Source organism: Schistocerca gregaria, chromosome 6, assembly GCF_023897955.1.
Source record: "Schistocerca gregaria isolate iqSchGreg1 chromosome 6, iqSchGreg1.2, whole genome shotgun sequence".
NCBI classification, from domain to species: domain Eukaryota; kingdom Metazoa; phylum Arthropoda; class Insecta; order Orthoptera; family Acrididae; genus Schistocerca; species Schistocerca gregaria.
This window is the reverse complement of record NC_064925.1, coordinates 535,877,480-535,895,569: the sequence shown is the minus strand read 5'-3', so window position 1 is coordinate 535,895,569 and position 18,090 is coordinate 535,877,480. Positions and strand designations below refer to the sequence as shown.

The 18,090-nt window shown below is 44.5% G+C and overlaps 1 protein-coding gene across 2 annotated transcripts in view; it reads left to right on the top strand.

The window, feature by feature from the left end:
• LOC126278445 (uncharacterized) overlaps positions 1 to 18,090 on the top strand; it is a 1,166,048-nt gene that overhangs the window by 985,733 nt on the left and 162,225 nt on the right. For both annotated transcript variants that reach the window (XM_049978561.1, XM_049978562.1), the window contains exon 2: positions 13,303 to 13,508. In XM_049978561.1, coding sequence (XP_049834518.1) covers positions 13,303 to 13,508 — 206 coding nt within the window. The remainder of the gene's footprint in view (positions 1 to 13,302; positions 13,509 to 18,090) is intronic.

The following is an 18,090-nucleotide window of genomic DNA, read 5'->3' as shown; positions in this document are numbered from 1 at the left end:
CACGAGTGTTCACCACTGTTTCCTTAGTAGTTATGCCATGCAAGATTTCTTAATTCAACACTTTTCTTCTGAAAATATCACTATCTGTTGCTTCGTCTGCTTCATATTATATATTTAAAACGGGTGCTGCTTGCGGCTAATTTATTTTCCTGTAGATATTTGAAGATCTGTTTGGGCACCCCACTGTCGTTCATCGTGCATAAATATTCAAAAAATTATCGGTTTTCTGTAATTTATTGTTATAGTTTGTTACTGATGTCATTGCTTCTTATGTTCCAGTTGTTTGCTTATTATTGTACTTAATAGTGCCATGATTCTTCTCTTCAATATTTGTACTGATCCTAATTTATAATTCCTTCGTAGGTAGTCCTTTGCAGAGAGCCATTATGATTTCAAAGCTCATTACTTTTACATTTCTCGAGAAGTAGTTGATTTGCAAATATTCTAAGTTTTCCCGTAAACGCTCTCCATTTTGCGTATCCTTCCATTTATAGCAAAAATTTTAAATCCATTTTTCTTGGATTACCTCTCTAGGTAATTTTACTTTTTGACTTTTTCTGCTTGATTACTCTTTGTTTATTTGTGGCACGTTTCTCATGGAAGCATTAACTTTTTTTCTACGGGTAATCTTTAACCTGCTCTACTGACTGTTAGTTCCATGAGACTGTTATATATTTCTGAATGTACTAGATTTCGAGAAAATACAGACAAATCCTCTGGAAACGCCAAACAGTTTACTTCAGCACACTGTTCCTTCGCAGTTCTGATTTTTTACTGAATGTTACACAGAATACTTCTTAATTGCCTGTCTCTGAACTTCTGAATACAAGAGGTTTTAATATTACTGTTTGTATCACTGTTATGCGTTACAATCAAGTTCGTTCGTCCTATTCTGATCTCACCTATCGAGTGGCATAGTTTATTTTATTATGAAATGCATTCGAATAATGATGTCCGCTTGTTTAAATATTATAGAAAACCTTAGCACAATACTAGTTGACAAATTCGACACTTTAGATGCCTTGTTGTGGTTGTATACACTCGCAGATTTAGAGAAATTTCTTACGTACATTCCCGTAAAATACACTGAGAAGTCATGGGATAGCGATACGCACATATACAGTAGGCGGTACTATCGCGTACACAAGACATAAAAGGGCAGTGCATTGGTGGACGATAGAATAAAGCTGAAGCAGCGTCAATAAAGCAAACGTGCAATCACGTAAATGACGTTCTTTTAATGACGTATCCACATTTTTGCTGGTTGATGCTCCGAAACACTGTAAGAATTTCAATGCCGATCAGAAGGGAATTTGTTAGAACTGACCTGATCTTCTGTGATAATAAGAGAGGTCAATTACTTTTCACTGTGGTAATATTTATTCAGTTTTAACATTTATTCAGGTTTAATTTTGACGTAACACCTGCTTCACATGATTTGAAAAAGGAAAAATGCATCAAAGAAGCAATCAGGTAAAGTAGGTGGTGTCACGTTTATAGTAGATAGAATTAATACTGTAGGACTTTCATCGCCGATCTCAGCAGACTCTATCAGAATTGGTCTGATCTTCCGGTGTTATTAAGAGAGATATTTCTCGCTCTGGTGGTTTCCAAATTTGCTTTCCACTGTGGTAGCTTTTATTCGGTTTTTAATTTAGACATGGATTTGCTCTCCTGCGATGAGAACCGGTCAATATTTGTCGTCACGAGTAATTTGACTCGGACTGCGCAGGTGGCTGTAACAGCGATCGCGCGAAAACTGTAACGCGATCAAACGACTGCTCGTGTAAACGCCGCAAATTTGGGGCGATCGCACGGTGTAGGGGAGGGGGGGGGGGGAGTAGGAGGGGTGTCGCAGGGGGTATACGTGTGGGGTGTGGGGGAGCTCTCAGCAGGAACGTGACGGCCCGCCCGGGTGGGTGTGCTGCACGACAAATTGCCGTTAATTGTGCCCTCCAGTCGCTCTGCGCAACCGGACGGCCCGGCAGGTGGCTGGGTGCCCGCAAGTTCCGCCTCATCAGCGCACAGCACTCATTAACACCGCCATGGAACTACGAGTGCGCCATCACCATAATATTACCATGATAAAAACACGCCCAGGTGGTGGGGGAATGGGGGCGGCGGGGAGTGCCGTAGGCCTGTCGGGAGCGCGCGCCAAGTGCTCGGTCGCAGCGAGTTGTTAGGGCTGCGTGCGTTAATTAGTGGCCGGACCGCGAAGAGCAATCTGGATTAACGACGTTAGGCCTTCGTTACGCTGCGGTTGTGTCCGGCGCGCCGCTGTTTCAGCTGTGGCCGGGGGAGGCGCGACGGGCTCTGCTGCGTCCCACGGGGGAGTGTTGGTAGCACTGCGCCGGCGAGGCGACACAGCCTCCCTTTTCTGCAACTCCTGCCGGACGGAGGGCACTCGCGCGGCCACCGTGCACCGGACGGCGAGGACTCGTTTGTGCCTCAGCGGGAGTGAGATGGAGAAGCGGCCGACGCGTGTGCCGAGCGAGCGAGAGGGAGAAGAAGAGGGAGAGAGAGAGAGACAGAGAGAGGGAGGGAGGTGGAATTAAGGGCGAGTTGTGTGTGGAGACCAGGCCGTGTTCCGTCAACGCACTTGGATTACTCGTTCCCTCTGCTGGCCAGTGTGACTAACGACTTTGAAGTAGCGACATAGACGCGCTATCCATTTTGTGCACGCGCGCGCCCTGTCCATCCCTACAGTTCCTGCTTTCAAGGATAATACTTTTCACAAGGGAAAGGAGGGAGGGTGGAGGGACGGAGGAGGAATTTCGATTTTCTTACAAGGAATATGATTTTCTAATTACTTGTGCCCACAATCCGACCGGTTTTGTCATCTGGACTGTTTATTACACTACTAGCCATTAAAATTGCTACACCAAGAAAATGACGTCCTACAGACGCGAAATTTAACCGACATGAGGAAGATGCTGTGATATGCAAATGATTAGCTTCTCATAACATTCACACAACGTTGGCGCCGGTGGCGACACCTACAACGTGCTGACACGAGGAAGGTTTCCAACCGGTTTCTCATACACGAACAGCAGTTGACCGGCGTTTCCTGGTGAAACGTTGTTGCGATGCCTCGTGTAAAGGTCGGATTATAGCCTATCGCGATTGCGGTTTATCGTATCGCGACATTGCTGCTCGCGTTGGTCGAGATCCAATGACTGTTAGCAGAATAAGGAATCGGTGGGTTGAGGAGGGTAATACGGAACGCCGTGCTGGATCCCAACGGCCTCATATCACTAGCAGTTGGGATGACAGGCATCTTATCAACATGCCTGTAACAGATCGTGCAGCCACGTCTCGATCCCTAAGTCAACAGATGGGAACGTTTGCAAGACAACAACCGTTTGCACGAACACTTCGAGAACGTTTGCAGCAGCATGGACTATCAGCTCGGAGACCATGGCTGCGGTTACCCTTGATGGTGCATCACAGACAGGAGTGCCTGCGATGGTGTACTCAACGACCCACCTGGGTGCACGAATGGCAAAATGTCATTTTTTCGGATGAATCCAGGTTCTGTTTACAGAATCATGATGGTCACATCCGTGTTTGGCGACATCGCGGTGAACGAACATTGGAAGCGTGTATTCGTCATCGCCATACTGGCGTATCACCCGCCGTGATGGTATGGGGTTACACGTCTCGGTCACCTCTTGTTCGCATGGACGTCACTTTGAACAGTGGCCGTTACATTTGAGATGTGTTACGACCGGTGGCCCTACCCTTCATTCGATCCCCGCGAAATCCTACATTTCAGCAGGATAATGCACGACCGCGTGTTACAGGGCCTGCATGGGCCTTTCTGGATACAGAAAATGTTCGACTGCTGCCCTGTCCAGCACATTGTCCAGATCTCTCACCATCTGTAAACGTCTGGTCAATGGTGGCCGAGCAACTGGCTCGTCACAATATTCCAGACACTACTTTTTATGAACTGTGGTATCGTGTTGAAGCTGCATGGGCAGCTGTACCTGTACACGCCATCCAAGCTCTGTTTGGCTCAATGCCCAGGCGTATCAAGGCCGTTATTACAGCCAGAGGTGGTTCTTCTGAGTATTTAATTCTCAGGATCTATTCACCCAAATTGCGTGAAAATGTAATCACGTGTCAGTTCTAGTATAATATATTTGTTCAATGAATACCCGTTCATTATCTGCATTTCTTCTTGGTGTAACGATTTTAATGGCCAGTGATGTAAATGTCTCCTGACTACCCACGGCTGGCACCACTTTTCAGCCACAGTCGCCATCTTCTACTGTCTTCATTTTGAGCAATTTTCATGTTCATGGCTTCCATTGTCTCCCCACATCGTCTTTGCAGTCGCGCCCTGGGCGCCTCCCCCCCCCCCCCTCTTTCCCCAGCCCATCACCACCATCTTTCTTCCGCTGGGATAGCATCCATCGTTGCACACTATCTCGTAGTCTGTCTTCATTCGTCGGACTTACATGTCCAGACCAAAGCTGCCGTTCTTGTTAGATGCTGTCATAGATACCACTGTCCCCTTTCATCCTTTGTAGGGTTACGGCCGGCCTATTTTGGCCGAGCAGTTCTAGGCGCTCCAGTCTCGAACCGCGTGACCGATACGGTCGCAGGTTAGAATCCTGCCTCTTGCATGGATGTCTTGATGTCCTTAGGTTAGTTAGGTTTGAGTAGTTCTAAGTACTAGGGAACTGATGACCTCAGATGTTAAGTCTGATAGTGCTCAGAGCCATTTGAACCATTTTTTTCGGGTTACATCACTTGTTTTATCTTACCCACCCTAGTACAGCTTCAGCTCCAGTTTACGTAATAAACACTTTTCTCTCTCCCTCCCTCTCTGTTTTTCTATCTGTCTGTCGGTGTCTCTCTCTCTCTCCCTCTCTCTCTCTGTCTATATTCCTAACGTGCCAGGCCTTTGCTCCGTAGAAAATTACGTTTCGGATTACAGTCTGCTCCCTCTCGATCACGGGGTCTCGGGTTCGATTCCCGGCTTTGTTTAGGATTTTTCTCTGCCCAGGGACTGGGTGTTTGTATTCTCCTTATCATTTCATCATCATCATGTGTGTCAGTGACAAAATTGGATTGTGAAAAGAAATTGGACTGTATAAAAATTAGGACTTTGTAGGGGCAGTGAAGACTGCGCAGTTGAGTGCCCCATCATCATCATCATCATCATCCCCCTCTGCCATGTTGTCCTGATCCTTCTGAAATTAAAAAAAAAATTATCCGTTCTTTGAAAAATAAAAGGTCATCCGGTTTTTGATGATGCTTCCAATAGAGTACTAATGATCTGTTCCCATATAATAAGCCTAGACTTATCTGAAATATGTAATACATCACTAAATCAGGGCATTTTTACAAAGAGACGGAAGTACGCCACTGTTAAATCCACATTTATGAAAGGTGATAAGAGAGATGTCAATAACCAGTGGCCTGTTTCATTGCTGACATCAGTTTCCATCTGTTTGAGAAGACGATTTATTCTGGATTAGTATCATACTGTAGCATCAATAATATCCTCAGCAAATCACCATTACCGTTTCAGAAGAGTTACTTTACTGCCAATGCCACCAACGTATTCATTCACCTGTTTTTACATGCATTACATAATAAAAGAGCATAGTTCGGTATTTTCTGCTACTCTGTGCGTTAGAGTAGTATCTAAGATAAATTAAAGTTTTATGGGGTTGATTACTATGGGCACCTAATGGATAATGCCATAACGGACCAAAGAATGAAGAAAGTTGTACCCAGTGATTGAGCCATTACAATATGGGGACGCCATTCATACTGGGAAAAAATGACGTATGGGGCTCAACAGGGCACAATCTGACATGCGCTGTTGTTTCTCACATACGTAAACTATCTTCCGTCTAATATACAACAAGCAGAATTAGTTCTTTTTGCAGATGACAGTAGTATTGTAATTAACGCAAACATACATACAGAAACAGAAAAAATAAAAACAATGTGCTTAAAAGTATCATTGACTTGTTTACTGCGAATGGTCCCACCCTCAATTTCAAAAAGACACATCATGTGCATTTCTGCACATCCAGGGATACTATACCAATTATCAATGTACCACACGGGGAGAAAATAATAAACAGGGTGGAAACTTTAAAAATCTTAGGTGTTCCTATTAATGATAAATTGAACTTGAAAAGGCATACTTTTGAACTTCTAAAACAATTTAGTTCAGTCACATTTGCACTTAGAGTCATAACAATTCTTGGGTAGAAGCAAATCAGTAAGCTGGAATATTTTGCATATTTTGATTCAATAATGTCGTTCGGAATAATACTGTGGGATAATTCATTTTTGTTGGTCAAAACCGTGCTGTAAGAGTAATATCTGGTGCTCGCCCACGATCATCTTGTAGATATCTGTTAAAGGAATTGTGTATTCTGGTTACTGCTTCGGACTATATTTAATCCTTCATGAAGTTAATTGCAGATAATCCGCTATAGTCCAAAATGAACTGTGATGTACGTAATTACTATACCAGAAGGAAAAATGACATTCATTACACCACCACGGTAAGGTTGTATTTTCCATAAAAGTGGTGCAGAATGCTATAACAAAAATATTTCTTCATTTACCTGGTGATATAAAATGTCTGACAAGGAACAAAATAATATTTGAAAACAAACTGAAAATGTTTATCCTTGACAGCTCCTTACATTCCATAGAAGAATTTCCGTTATTGTAGTGTGTATAAATTGGTGGGTAGGAAGAAAGAAAATTTTATAAATATTCATCTTGCACCCATGTTTAGAAATTAGTTTGAGATGTGGATGTAAAATGACTCGTTCCATGTCACTACGATTTATCGATCAAAATGATCCATGTAAAATTAAATTAGCTAACTAAGTAGGTACCTATTTTTCTTCCACAGAGGAGACTTCACCGCTGCTTGTTACAGTTTGCACTTTATTAATCGTACTAGCCATTTCACTATTACTCAAGCCCTGCTCATGAAATTATATCCGAAGGTAATTTGCCTTCTCCACACCCAAACTTTTTTTTCTTTTACCACAAAATTATTTACTTCTCCGATAGCAACTGGCAGGTACACAAAATTCTTCTTGTTCATTCTCAGGCTAGCTGTATTGTCTTCGTGTTTACGGTTTCGTACCGTATACCTCATTTCACCTTCATCTTCTGCTAGTAAGCTCTGATAAATGCAGGTTAAATATCTTGTTGTTTTCTACCGCCAGTACCATTATCTGGCACTTTCTATTCCAAGTCTGCCGAATTGCTGTTAGATACAGCTTAAAGAGGATCAGAGACAGCATACGTTCGTGCAGCAGACCCTTATTCACCTCCAATTTTTCAGTCCAACTCTTCCTAAACTCGCGCAGCTTTAAGTTCATATAATTTCCTAACAGCCCTTGGCACCCTTTTATCCAGCCATACACTCTTCGGCTTTTCCCACAGTTTCTTGGCGGGTGCTTTATCACATCCTTTCTCTAGGTTAAACAATGCAACATGCATCGCCAGTGCAATCTTCGTGTGTTTTTCGCATATTGGTTTGATTGCGAAGATAATGACCATTACCGGCCTTCCTGCTCGGTGTCCTTCTTGCTCTTCATCCTGTTTGTGACTTCTTTCTCTCGCCATCAGATATTTAAGTTATGTCGAGTACAGTCTTCAACCAAAGGGATCGCTGCCGATTTCCTGTAACTACTTGGGCCGTTACGTAACCTTTTCTGACACACAGGCGTTTTGCAACATGTTGTCCATTCGGATGAAACATGTCTTCACTTATAATCGTTCTTTACGCTGTTTCCAAGAAGTAGGTCTCTACAATGTGCTTCAGTGTATATTTGCCTATAGTAAAATATACACCGTACACCACAGCATAACCAGCGAACAACCTCCGATTGCTGCTCATCCTATACGCCAAGCCATTTACGTATTCCGTCCCTCTCCAATGACTCCTTCATCGACTGAATGTTACATCGTAAGGTACCTGCACCCATGACTCCAGAAAGGACTGACGCTGGACCACCAAGACCGTCTGTTCCTATCGTGTGTTTCTTCCGTCGCTGCAGTGCAACATGTCGCGGAGAACGGGCTCGGTGTCCACAAAAGGAACTCCTGGCAACGGGTAACTTCCCACCCTGCGCACCTCAACTCGTATCTGTGTCACGCCCATCGGCTGTATTCAATTCTTGCCGCAGTGATTCAACTTGTGCGATGTTTTCTGCCCCGTCCCAGAGTTCAGCTCTCGCGAACAACCAGTGCTGGCAAGTAGCGGTGGCTATAGCGCGTCTCCGTGGCGACGTGCTTGGGTCGGCGGATGGTGGCAGCTTCACCAGCTGCGGTCGCCGAGGTGACAGGGCGGCGGCGGGCCTCAAATTGATCCCGTCTGGCAGACGGGAAGGCGGAAAGGAAGGGAAGGGAAGCAAGGCCGCGTTGTTAAGGTCACGATGACAGGCGGGGCTCGCACCGATCGATGGCCGCTTCCCGTAATAAGCTACGCAGCCGCACCGCCTGTTTGACTGCACGTCACACTCACTTCCTTCAGACGCCTCACACCCCCGCATATTGCCACAGAGGCAGTGTAGCGTGCCTCTACCACGAGACATAAGGCTCCTTCCTTTCTCTATCGACTTCTGTGTACCAGACCTTTTTAATTACCAGAAGTTATCCGCTGTAATGCCTTCGGGCCCTGATATATCTGGTTGTTACTGTCATCTTTCAGCGATCCTCGATAAAACGTGCGTATTTTATAAATTCCAGGATAATGAAAGAGATGCTGTGACCAGTAAAAGATAGCGTTGGTCTCGGTGTTTCTGAAATTTATAAAGTAACTTGTGAATGTGATACTGGATACATTGACCATCTGACGTTACGTCCGAGCAACGACATGCCACTGTGGATCTCTGAATGAACCGATAAACACGATCACGTGAATTTAATTACAGCTGTCTTTCGATGGATAACTTACTCATTTAAATGAATTAAACAATGGTGGCCCTAGCAAAAAAGAAACGTGGACACCGTAACTCAAAAAAGACGATGAAGATAAGGAGTTGGTCAAAATATTGAATGAAACGATCACTTTAGAGCCCTTTTTGTGACACTGAGATGACGAATGGCATGGCGTATCTTCTGAAACCCTGTCGGGGATCTCGTTTCCCGGCGTAATGCAGGAGCTCTGCGTGGTACGGTCTCAACAGCTCGTTCGAAGTCCCCTGCTGAAATATTGAGCCATGCTGCCCATAGAAGCCGTCGATAATTGCGGAAGTGCAGCCGGTGTAGAATTTTATGCACGAACTGAACTCTCGGTTATGTCCCATATGTGTTCGATGGGACTCATGTCTGGCGATCTAGGTAGCTAAGTTACTCGCTCGACTTGTCTAGAATGTTCTTCAGCCCAATCGCCAATAGTTGTAGTCGGATGACGTGGCACATTGTCCTCCATAAGAAATCCATATTTGTCTGGGAACATGAAATCAATGAATGGCTACAAATGGTCTCCAAGTAGCCGAACATAGCTCTCTCCAGTGAATGATCGCTTCAGTTAGACCGGATGATCCATTCCATGTAAACACAGCCCATAACAGTATGGAGCCACCAACAGTTTCACAGTGCCTTGTTTATAATTTGGGTCCGTGGCTTCATGGGGTTTGCTGCACACTCGAACCCTACCATATTACCAATTGCAATTGGGACTCACCTAACCAGGCCATCGTTTTCCACTCATCTAGGCTCCAACCGGTGTGACCACGAGCCCAGGAGAATTGTTACTGGCGATGTCGTGCTGTCAGCAAAGGCAGTCGCTTCGGTCGCCTGTTGTCACAGCCAATTACCCCAAATTTCGCCACGCAATCATAAAGGTCACAATCATCTATGTCCCACATTGATGTCTGCGGTTATATCATGCAATGTTGCTCGTATGTTAGCAACCACAATACTAACAAAACGCCGGCCGATGTGGTCGAGCGGTTCTAGGCGCTTCAGTCCGGAACCGCGTTGCTGCTACGGTCGCAGCTTGGAGACCTGCCTCGGGCTTGGATGTGTGTGATGTCCTTAGGTTAGTTAGGTTTAAGTAGTTTTAAGTTCTAGAGGACTGATGACCTCAGATGTTAAGTCCTATAGTGATTGGAGCCATCTCCACCATTTTGTACTATCCAAACGCCACTACTCTCGGTCGTTAAGTGAAGGCTAGCGGCCATTGCGTCGTCCGTGGCGGGGGGTACTGACGGAAATCTTGTATTCTCGACGCATTCGTGACACTGTGGATCTCGGGATATTGAATTTCCAAACGTTTTCCGATGTGGAATATCCCATGCTTCTAGCTGCAACTACCACTTTGCATTCATTGTCTGTTGATTACCGTCGTATGTTCACAATCACGCAGGAAACCTTTTCACACGAATCAAATGGGAACAAATAACAGTTCTGCCAATGATCTGTCCTTTATACCTTGGGTATGCGACACTGCCCTCATCTGTATATGGGCATGTTGCTGTTTCATGACTTTTGTCACGTGACTGTATTATCCAATGCACCTACCTTTTGGAGTTATGTCATCAATGAAGCAGTTGATATCAGCGTGTGGTAACAACAGTTTTAACCCGGCCAGTGCCTTTACCTTAAGTACCGCATAGAAAGGGCTGCCTGATTCTGAAAGGCAACAGAGAAATAAGTGAGTCATCTAACATCTAACGAGATCAGTATCGCTGCCAGTAATCGTCAATCACAGACATCGATGTAATCTCTGATAGCATATGGAGGTTCCATGAGTCCGTGACGTCTCAATGATGTAACTTGTACAGCAGAAGTACATAACGGTCTCCTGAAATACGTCCTCAGGATGACGACGGAGGAATTCAAGACATAAACCTGTCGCGGCAATGATCCTGTGAAGCATTTCTTCGTGGAACGTACGCAGTTTGACACTGTCAAATGGACCGTTTGGAGCATTATCTGAGGTCCTTCGCCTAGCTCGGGATTTTGACAATTTACCGCTCCAGTTGGACAGAATTTAGCGCAGTATCCCTCATCAGGACGTCCTATAACTCTAACAATCAATGCCAAGCCGATAACTGCATGCGTAAGAGCCAGAGGTGGACCAACGCGTCATTTATTAACTGAATTTGTTAAGCTTTTTCTCTTGAATAATTTCTCTATTTTTCCTGAAAGTGCAATCAATTGTTTGTACATCACGTGTACCGATTTCCGTTCACTTCGGATAATTACTTCGTGATGCATACCGTTTTTTTATTTATTTATTTTTTTGTCTTAGAGTGTATTTGCCGTGACCTGTAGTAGTTCTTTAGTTACATGTACATCCATACTCCGCAAGCCACCAGACGGTGTGTGGCGGAAGGTACCTTGAGTACCTCTATTGGTTCTCTCTTCTATTCCAGTCTCGTATTCTTCGTGGAAAGAAAGGTTGTCGGTATGCCTCTGTGTGGGCTCTAATCTCTCTGATTTTATCCTCATGGTCTATTCGCGAGATATACGTAGGAGGGAGCAATATACTGCTTGACTCCTCAGTGAAGGTATGTTCTCGAAACTTCAACAAAAGCCCGTGCCGAGGTACTGAGTGTCTCTCTTGCAGAGTCTTCCACTGGAGTTTATCTGTCATCTCTATAACGCTTTCGCGATTACTAAATGATGCTGTAACGAATCGCGCTGCTCTGCGTTGGGTCTTTTCTATCTCTTTTATCAACTCTATCTGGTACGAATCCCACACCGGCGTGTAGTATTCAAGCAGTGTGCGAACAAGTGTACTGTAACCTACTTCCTTTGTTTTCGGACTGCATTTCCTTAGGATTCTCCCAATGACTCAAGTCAGGCATCTGCTTTACCGACGATTGATTTTATGTGGTCATTCCATTTTAAATCACTCCTAATGCGTACTCCCAGATAATTTATGGAATTAACTGCTTTCAGTTGCTGACATGTTATCTATCTATCTATATCCGAATCCCGCTCCAGCTACTGCCGGGTCTGGGTGCTGACGAGTCCTCTCCATTTGTCTCGGTCCTCCCACCACTTTTCTTCCTCCACTTGCTGCCAAGTCACACCTCTCCTTTCAACAGATATTCTCACTCCCATTTTTCACCGCGTTCTTGGGCGCCCTCTAGGTCTTTTCCCATCCATCTTTAGTTCTTCCATAATTTTGGGGAGTCTTTGCACATGCATCCTCTTAACATGCCCATACCATCTTAATCTTTTTCTTTCAATTTCTTCTCTCATACTTTCCTACGGTCCTACGACACTCCCCTGCGGCAGACCTGAAATCACTCTTACTTCGGAAGACTTCTCTCCATTGAGAATAACATGCTGCGTTCTGTTATCTAGGAACTCTTCACTCTAATCACACAATTGGTTCAAATGGTTCAAATGGCTCTGAGCAGTATGGGACTTAAACATCTGAGGTCATCAGTCCCCTACAACGAAGAACTACTTAAACCTAACCTAAGTACATCACACACATCCATGCCCGAGGCAGGATTCGAACCTGCGACCGTAGCGGTCGGGCGGTTCCAGACTATAGCGCCTAGAACCGCTCGGCCACCTCGGCCGGCACACAATTGGTCTGATAGTCCATATGCTGTTACTTTGTTCAGTAAATGACTGTGGGGAACTGTATCAAACGCCTTGCGGAGGTCAAGAAACACGGCATCTACTTGGCAACCCGTGTCTATGGCCCTCTGAGTCTCGTGCACGAATAGAAAGAGCTGGGTTTCAGACGATCGTCTTCTTCGAAACCCATGCTGATTCCTACAGAGTAGCTTTCTAGTCTCCAGAAAAGTCATCATACTCGAGTATAATACGTGTTCCAAAATTCAAGAACTGATCTATGTCAGAGATTTAGGTCTATAGTTCTGCACATCTCTTCGACGACCCTTCTTGAAAACGGGTATAACCTGTGCCCTTTTCCAATCTTTTGGAATGCTACATTCTTCTAGAGACCTAAGATACACTGCTGCAAGAAAAGGGGGGGGGGGGGGGGGCAAGTTCCTTGCGTACTCTGTGTAAAATCGAACTGGTATCCCATCAGGTCCAGCGGCCTTTCCTCTTTTGAGCGATTTTAATTGTTTTTCTATCCCCCTGTCATCTGTTTCGACATCTACCGTTCTGTCATCTGTGTGACAATCTAGAGAAGGAAGGACAATGCAGTCTTCCTCTGTGAAACAGCTTTGGAAAAAGACATTTAGAACTCTGGTCTTTAGTCTGTCATCCTCTGTTACAGTACCATTTTGGTCAAGGAGTGGCTGCACCTAATGTTTTGATGGTTTAGCAGAACGTGAGGTAACATTTTTGGCGCGGCTGTTACAGGGACATGGGGCCTGCAGCTGGTGGAGGTGAGGATCCCGATGCACACGGTGCTGCACCAGAACGCGCGCCTCGAGTGCCACTACGACCTGGAGGGCGAGTCGCTCTACTCGGTCAAGTGGTACAAGGACGGCCGCGAGTTCTACCGCTTCGTGCCCAGGGACACGCCGCCGGCGCAGATCTTCCAGCTGCCCGGAGTCGTCGTCGACGTGAGTACAAAGTCGACTGCCATTTCGCTTCTTATTCTGGTGCATGCCTTTCCTCCATAGTTCCTGGTATTCTGCTGGCCGCCTGCAGTCCCGTGGTGGTGGCGTGCAACCAAATTCAAATAGGCATGAAGCGCACTATATGCCTGGATGTGCAGGCGACTAAAATTACTGTTCAGCTGAACAAAATAGGTGGGAATAATGCCTCCTACATTCTGTGCAGGATGTGGCAGAAGTCACGATTGGAAATGTTTAATCTTGTTGTATTGAAACAAGAAGCACCGTGGATGACAAGCAGCAACATGAAACGACTTCCTAGCTCAGCAGCCGGCCTCTGTGGCCGAGCGGTTCTAGGCCCTCAGTCCGGAACCGCACGACTGCTACGGTAGCAGGTTCGAATCCTGCCTCGGGCGTGGATGTGTGTGATGTCCTTAGGTTACTTAGGTTTAAGTAGTTCTAAGTTGTAGCGGACTGATGACCACAGATGTTAAGCCCCATAGTGCTCAGAGCCATTTGAACCATTTTGAACCTAGCTCTGCAGATACCTCTTGCATATTTCAAGCTCCATCTGCGTGCTGACCATTATTCTTTGAATTGGATTTGCTGCCACTTGCGTCTGCTTGCCCGGCGCGGCATCTCTGGAGTGGTCATTCTCAGGCTACGGGTAATTTCATCTTTCAGGTCTGGAACAGCATCTATAAGAGTTGCAAAAATATTTTTCTTTAAGAAAAACCACAGTGAATTATAACACCTTGTTAAGTCCGGGTCACTGGGTGGCCATTTAAGGGACCTTCCACGTCCAATCTTTAACGGAAAATGGCTGCTTCACCAGTTTCGTGCAGTCCATTAGTGACCATGCGCGCCACCCTATTGCATAACAACGTCGATCTCCAAGCCAACTTTGTCGAGTTCGGATGAGATCCAGCGGGACAACATCTTGAGGTACCATGCCGCTGTCACAGACTCATCGAAGAAATACGGCTCGATGATGAGGTGAATGGTAACTCCGGCTCGTAGCACAAGGAGTGGTGCGGGGTAATTTCTCCGTAACAGTGAGGGTTATCTTGCGCCGAGACGTAAACATTTCGCGACCGGAAGGTAAGATACACAGCACATTCATTTGTTAAGATAACCTCACGGCAAACCGCTACAAGTAACTATTCGCTCGAATCATGCCGCGTATTCATATTATGATCACTTAACATCCAATTCCTTCTTTCTTCATGCAAAGACGCATAGAGCTTCTCGGAATGTTCATCTCCGCTGACAATTTTCTTGTCGAATGGGCTGGAGAAAGAAGCGATGATGCATTTAAGCGTTCAGTAACTTCATTTTCTAAGTCATGTTTCTCGGGTCAGTCACAGACCCAGCTGAAAAGACCTTTCTTTCCAGTTTTCGGAGAGTAATCTCCATTAGGGCGTTCTTTCTTTAAGCATTTAAAAATGTTTTCCCTAATTTTATGATATGTCCCTCCCGTTCGTTCCTTTTAATACACCTATACCACTAAGAAGAAGACGTTCATCAACTGTGAATCTGTTAGTACCCGCTACTACAAGACAAATGTTTACTTGATTGCGAAGTCTCTTTTACTTTCAAGGGGAGCCGACGAAAGACACCTGGTTATTCAGTAGAAGATACCAAACGGACTGAATTCCTGCCATGCTGTGGAGCAACTATCAGCAAGTTAGGACGTCTGCTGCTGAAACATGGGTTAAGACCTGTGATACCCCAAAGATACGAGATATGTTGTGCCCTGTTAAAGACGATATTGCTCTTCGAGTGTCCGGCGTGTACGGTGTACCCTGTGACTGTTGCAGTATGTATATCGGACAAACAATTCGCACGGTTGCGTAGCCTTGTACTGAGCATAAGCGCTATATGAAAAAAAAGGTAGCTTGACAAGTCGGCCATAACGAAGCATTGCCTGGAAAATCGCCATTAAAACATAGTTAGAAAATACAAAAGTGTTGGCTCATGCATCTACATATTTAGTCCAGTGAAACTGTCAGAAAAAAAAGCCTGTACCTTGCAAAATGTGGGGTAGAAAATTTTATTTTTTTAACTCGTTCATATTGTTGGAAAGGTTAGAAAACCGAGTTTTGCCAACAAAATATCTCTTGGGGAAACTTTCTGCAGTCGAATTTTTTCAGTTTTTTCAAAATATCTCAGTTTCGTTTGCTCCTATCGCTTTGACGTCTATTTTCTTTTATAAAGAGCACAAAATTCTCTACAAATTTCGTTCTTACCATTTTTTTCTACTCCCAGTATCTCAGGCGCTACAGCGCGTCAAAAAATATCAATTTTTCAAATTTCGAGCAAAGAATAGTTGGTGACAATTTTCACGATGTAAAGTTCCGTAGAAAATATAAAGTTGTGACTCTCCTTTCTGCGTTCAATTCTGTAAAAGCTGGGAGCACTAAAATTACTCCTGTTGATCCTTTAACTCTTTTCCCAACGATTTGTTTAATGAAACAAAGTGAAGAAGAGTTAAAAGCCTTTCTGAAATGTGAACTTGCGCCCCACGCAATGTCCCTATTCTCAGAAAAAGTCATGTGAAAAGCTACAAAATCTTCATTCTACAATGCCTTCGTTCCAGTGGAAGATGTGAAGTCAGGTGGACCGAGTAAATTTTTTGTCATTGATGGAGGTTACCTTATCCACAAAGTGACTTGTACTCGAAATGTTTGCTTGAAGTCAATAGCCCAAAGCTATGTTTCTTACCTGCAACGTCATTTTGGATCTCAATTTGCTATTATATTTGGTGGGTATCCATGTAGCCGGTAACGGTGGCCGAGCGGTTCTAGGCGCCTTAGTCCGGAACCGCGCGACTGCTACGGTCGCAGGTTCGAATCCTGCCTCGGGCATGGTTGTGTGTGATGTCTTTAGGTTAGTTAGGTTTAAGTAGTTCTAAGTTCTAGGGGACTGATGACCTCAGATGTTAAGTCCCATGGTGCTCAGAGCCATTTGAACCATTTGGTATCCATGTGAGGGAGGCAAATGTAGCACAAAGTGTGCTGAGAAGATTCGTAGGTCCAAACAACATTCTTCGGTTGACGTTGTGGTTGAATCGGAGATGGTTAACCAAGTCCCTCAGGACAAGTTCTTGTACAACGAACGAAACAAGATGCGTTTGATAACACTTCTTAAAATGGAATTTCTGGAGTGTAGCATTGAAGTGCACCATGCACAAGAAGATGCTGACGTTATAATTGTAACATCTGCCATTTCAAGAACCAAAGAATTTGGAAGTGTTGCATTGTAGGAGGAGATGTTGACCTGCTTGTGCTCATCACAGGTTTGTGGCAAGGCATTGAAAACTTATTTTTCTTAAAGTGAGGAAGAGGAAATGCAGAAGACAAGTGGTTTTCCATTGCATCTTACAAGTTTGACAGTGAATATATTCCGTACACTCACGCCTTTAGCGGAAGTGATACAACATTTCCTTTTTTTTTGTCAAGGAAAAATTAAGTGCTTCAATATTGTTGCGAAAAATCAACACCTAACCTCAGCGCTTTGCACGCTCAATAAACCACTTGCTACCCGTGAAGAAATAATAACTGCAGGAGAACAGGTTACTATCGCATTGTATAGTGGAGGTGTCAGCAGTTCCCACACAGTAGACCATTTGCGGTACAAGGTATTCGCCAAGTCTTGCCACAAACAGCAAGCTGATTCTTGCACGGTTGCCACCTACACAAGATGCTGCACAACGTCATTAGTTGCGGACTTACCAACAAGTCCAAAGTTGAATGGGAAACTGGGAACCTCCTGATAAATGGGGCTGGAATCACAGTGACCACGGTCCAATACCCGTTATAATGAGCCAAGATCCAGCACCTGAAGCACTTCTTCACATTGTTTCATGCTCACGCAAGCTGAACTGTGGCGGAGCGTGCTACTACAGAAAAGTGGGTTAGAAATGTTCTTTAATTTGCAAGAAATGTATTGGGATCAACTGTGAAAACGTGCCAAAATTTTTATATGAAGACAGTGAAGATGATGTTATGGAATATGTTGAGGAAACCGCTGACGAAACCAACGAACTTGCTGAGGCTGACTCGCTGTTTAAAGAAGAGGTCAATCTGGGGTCAACTCTGTGTACAGATCCTGAATCCGTAACTCGAGGTATTTCTGGTGACACTGAGCAACATGGTCCATCAAAACGTTTGGAAGTGATGCTCATATCTGTCTCAAGTGCGCTTAAGTGCAATATCACAAGTATTACACACCCAGAACTGTCAACATTTTTTAGTAATTAACAATGTATTTTAATTGTAATAAAGCTACTTATTTTTAATGTCAACTGTGTGGCTTTTATACACAAGAATAATTACCTACCTAATTAGGTTGCCTATTGCAGCTAATAATAGTTTCCTGAGACAATTTATTTTGTGTGTGTGTGTGTGTGTATGTGTGTGTGTGTGTGTGTGTGTGTGTGTGTGTGTGTGTGTGTTTATGTCTCCTAATAATGTATTTTTATAATTATAGTTTTATAAATACCAGGGCTGAGGTGGCCCATAGTGAACTTCAGGTAGCGATGTAAGAGTCACAGTAGTTGGGTGCCCAGCAATCCTCATGTTGCATA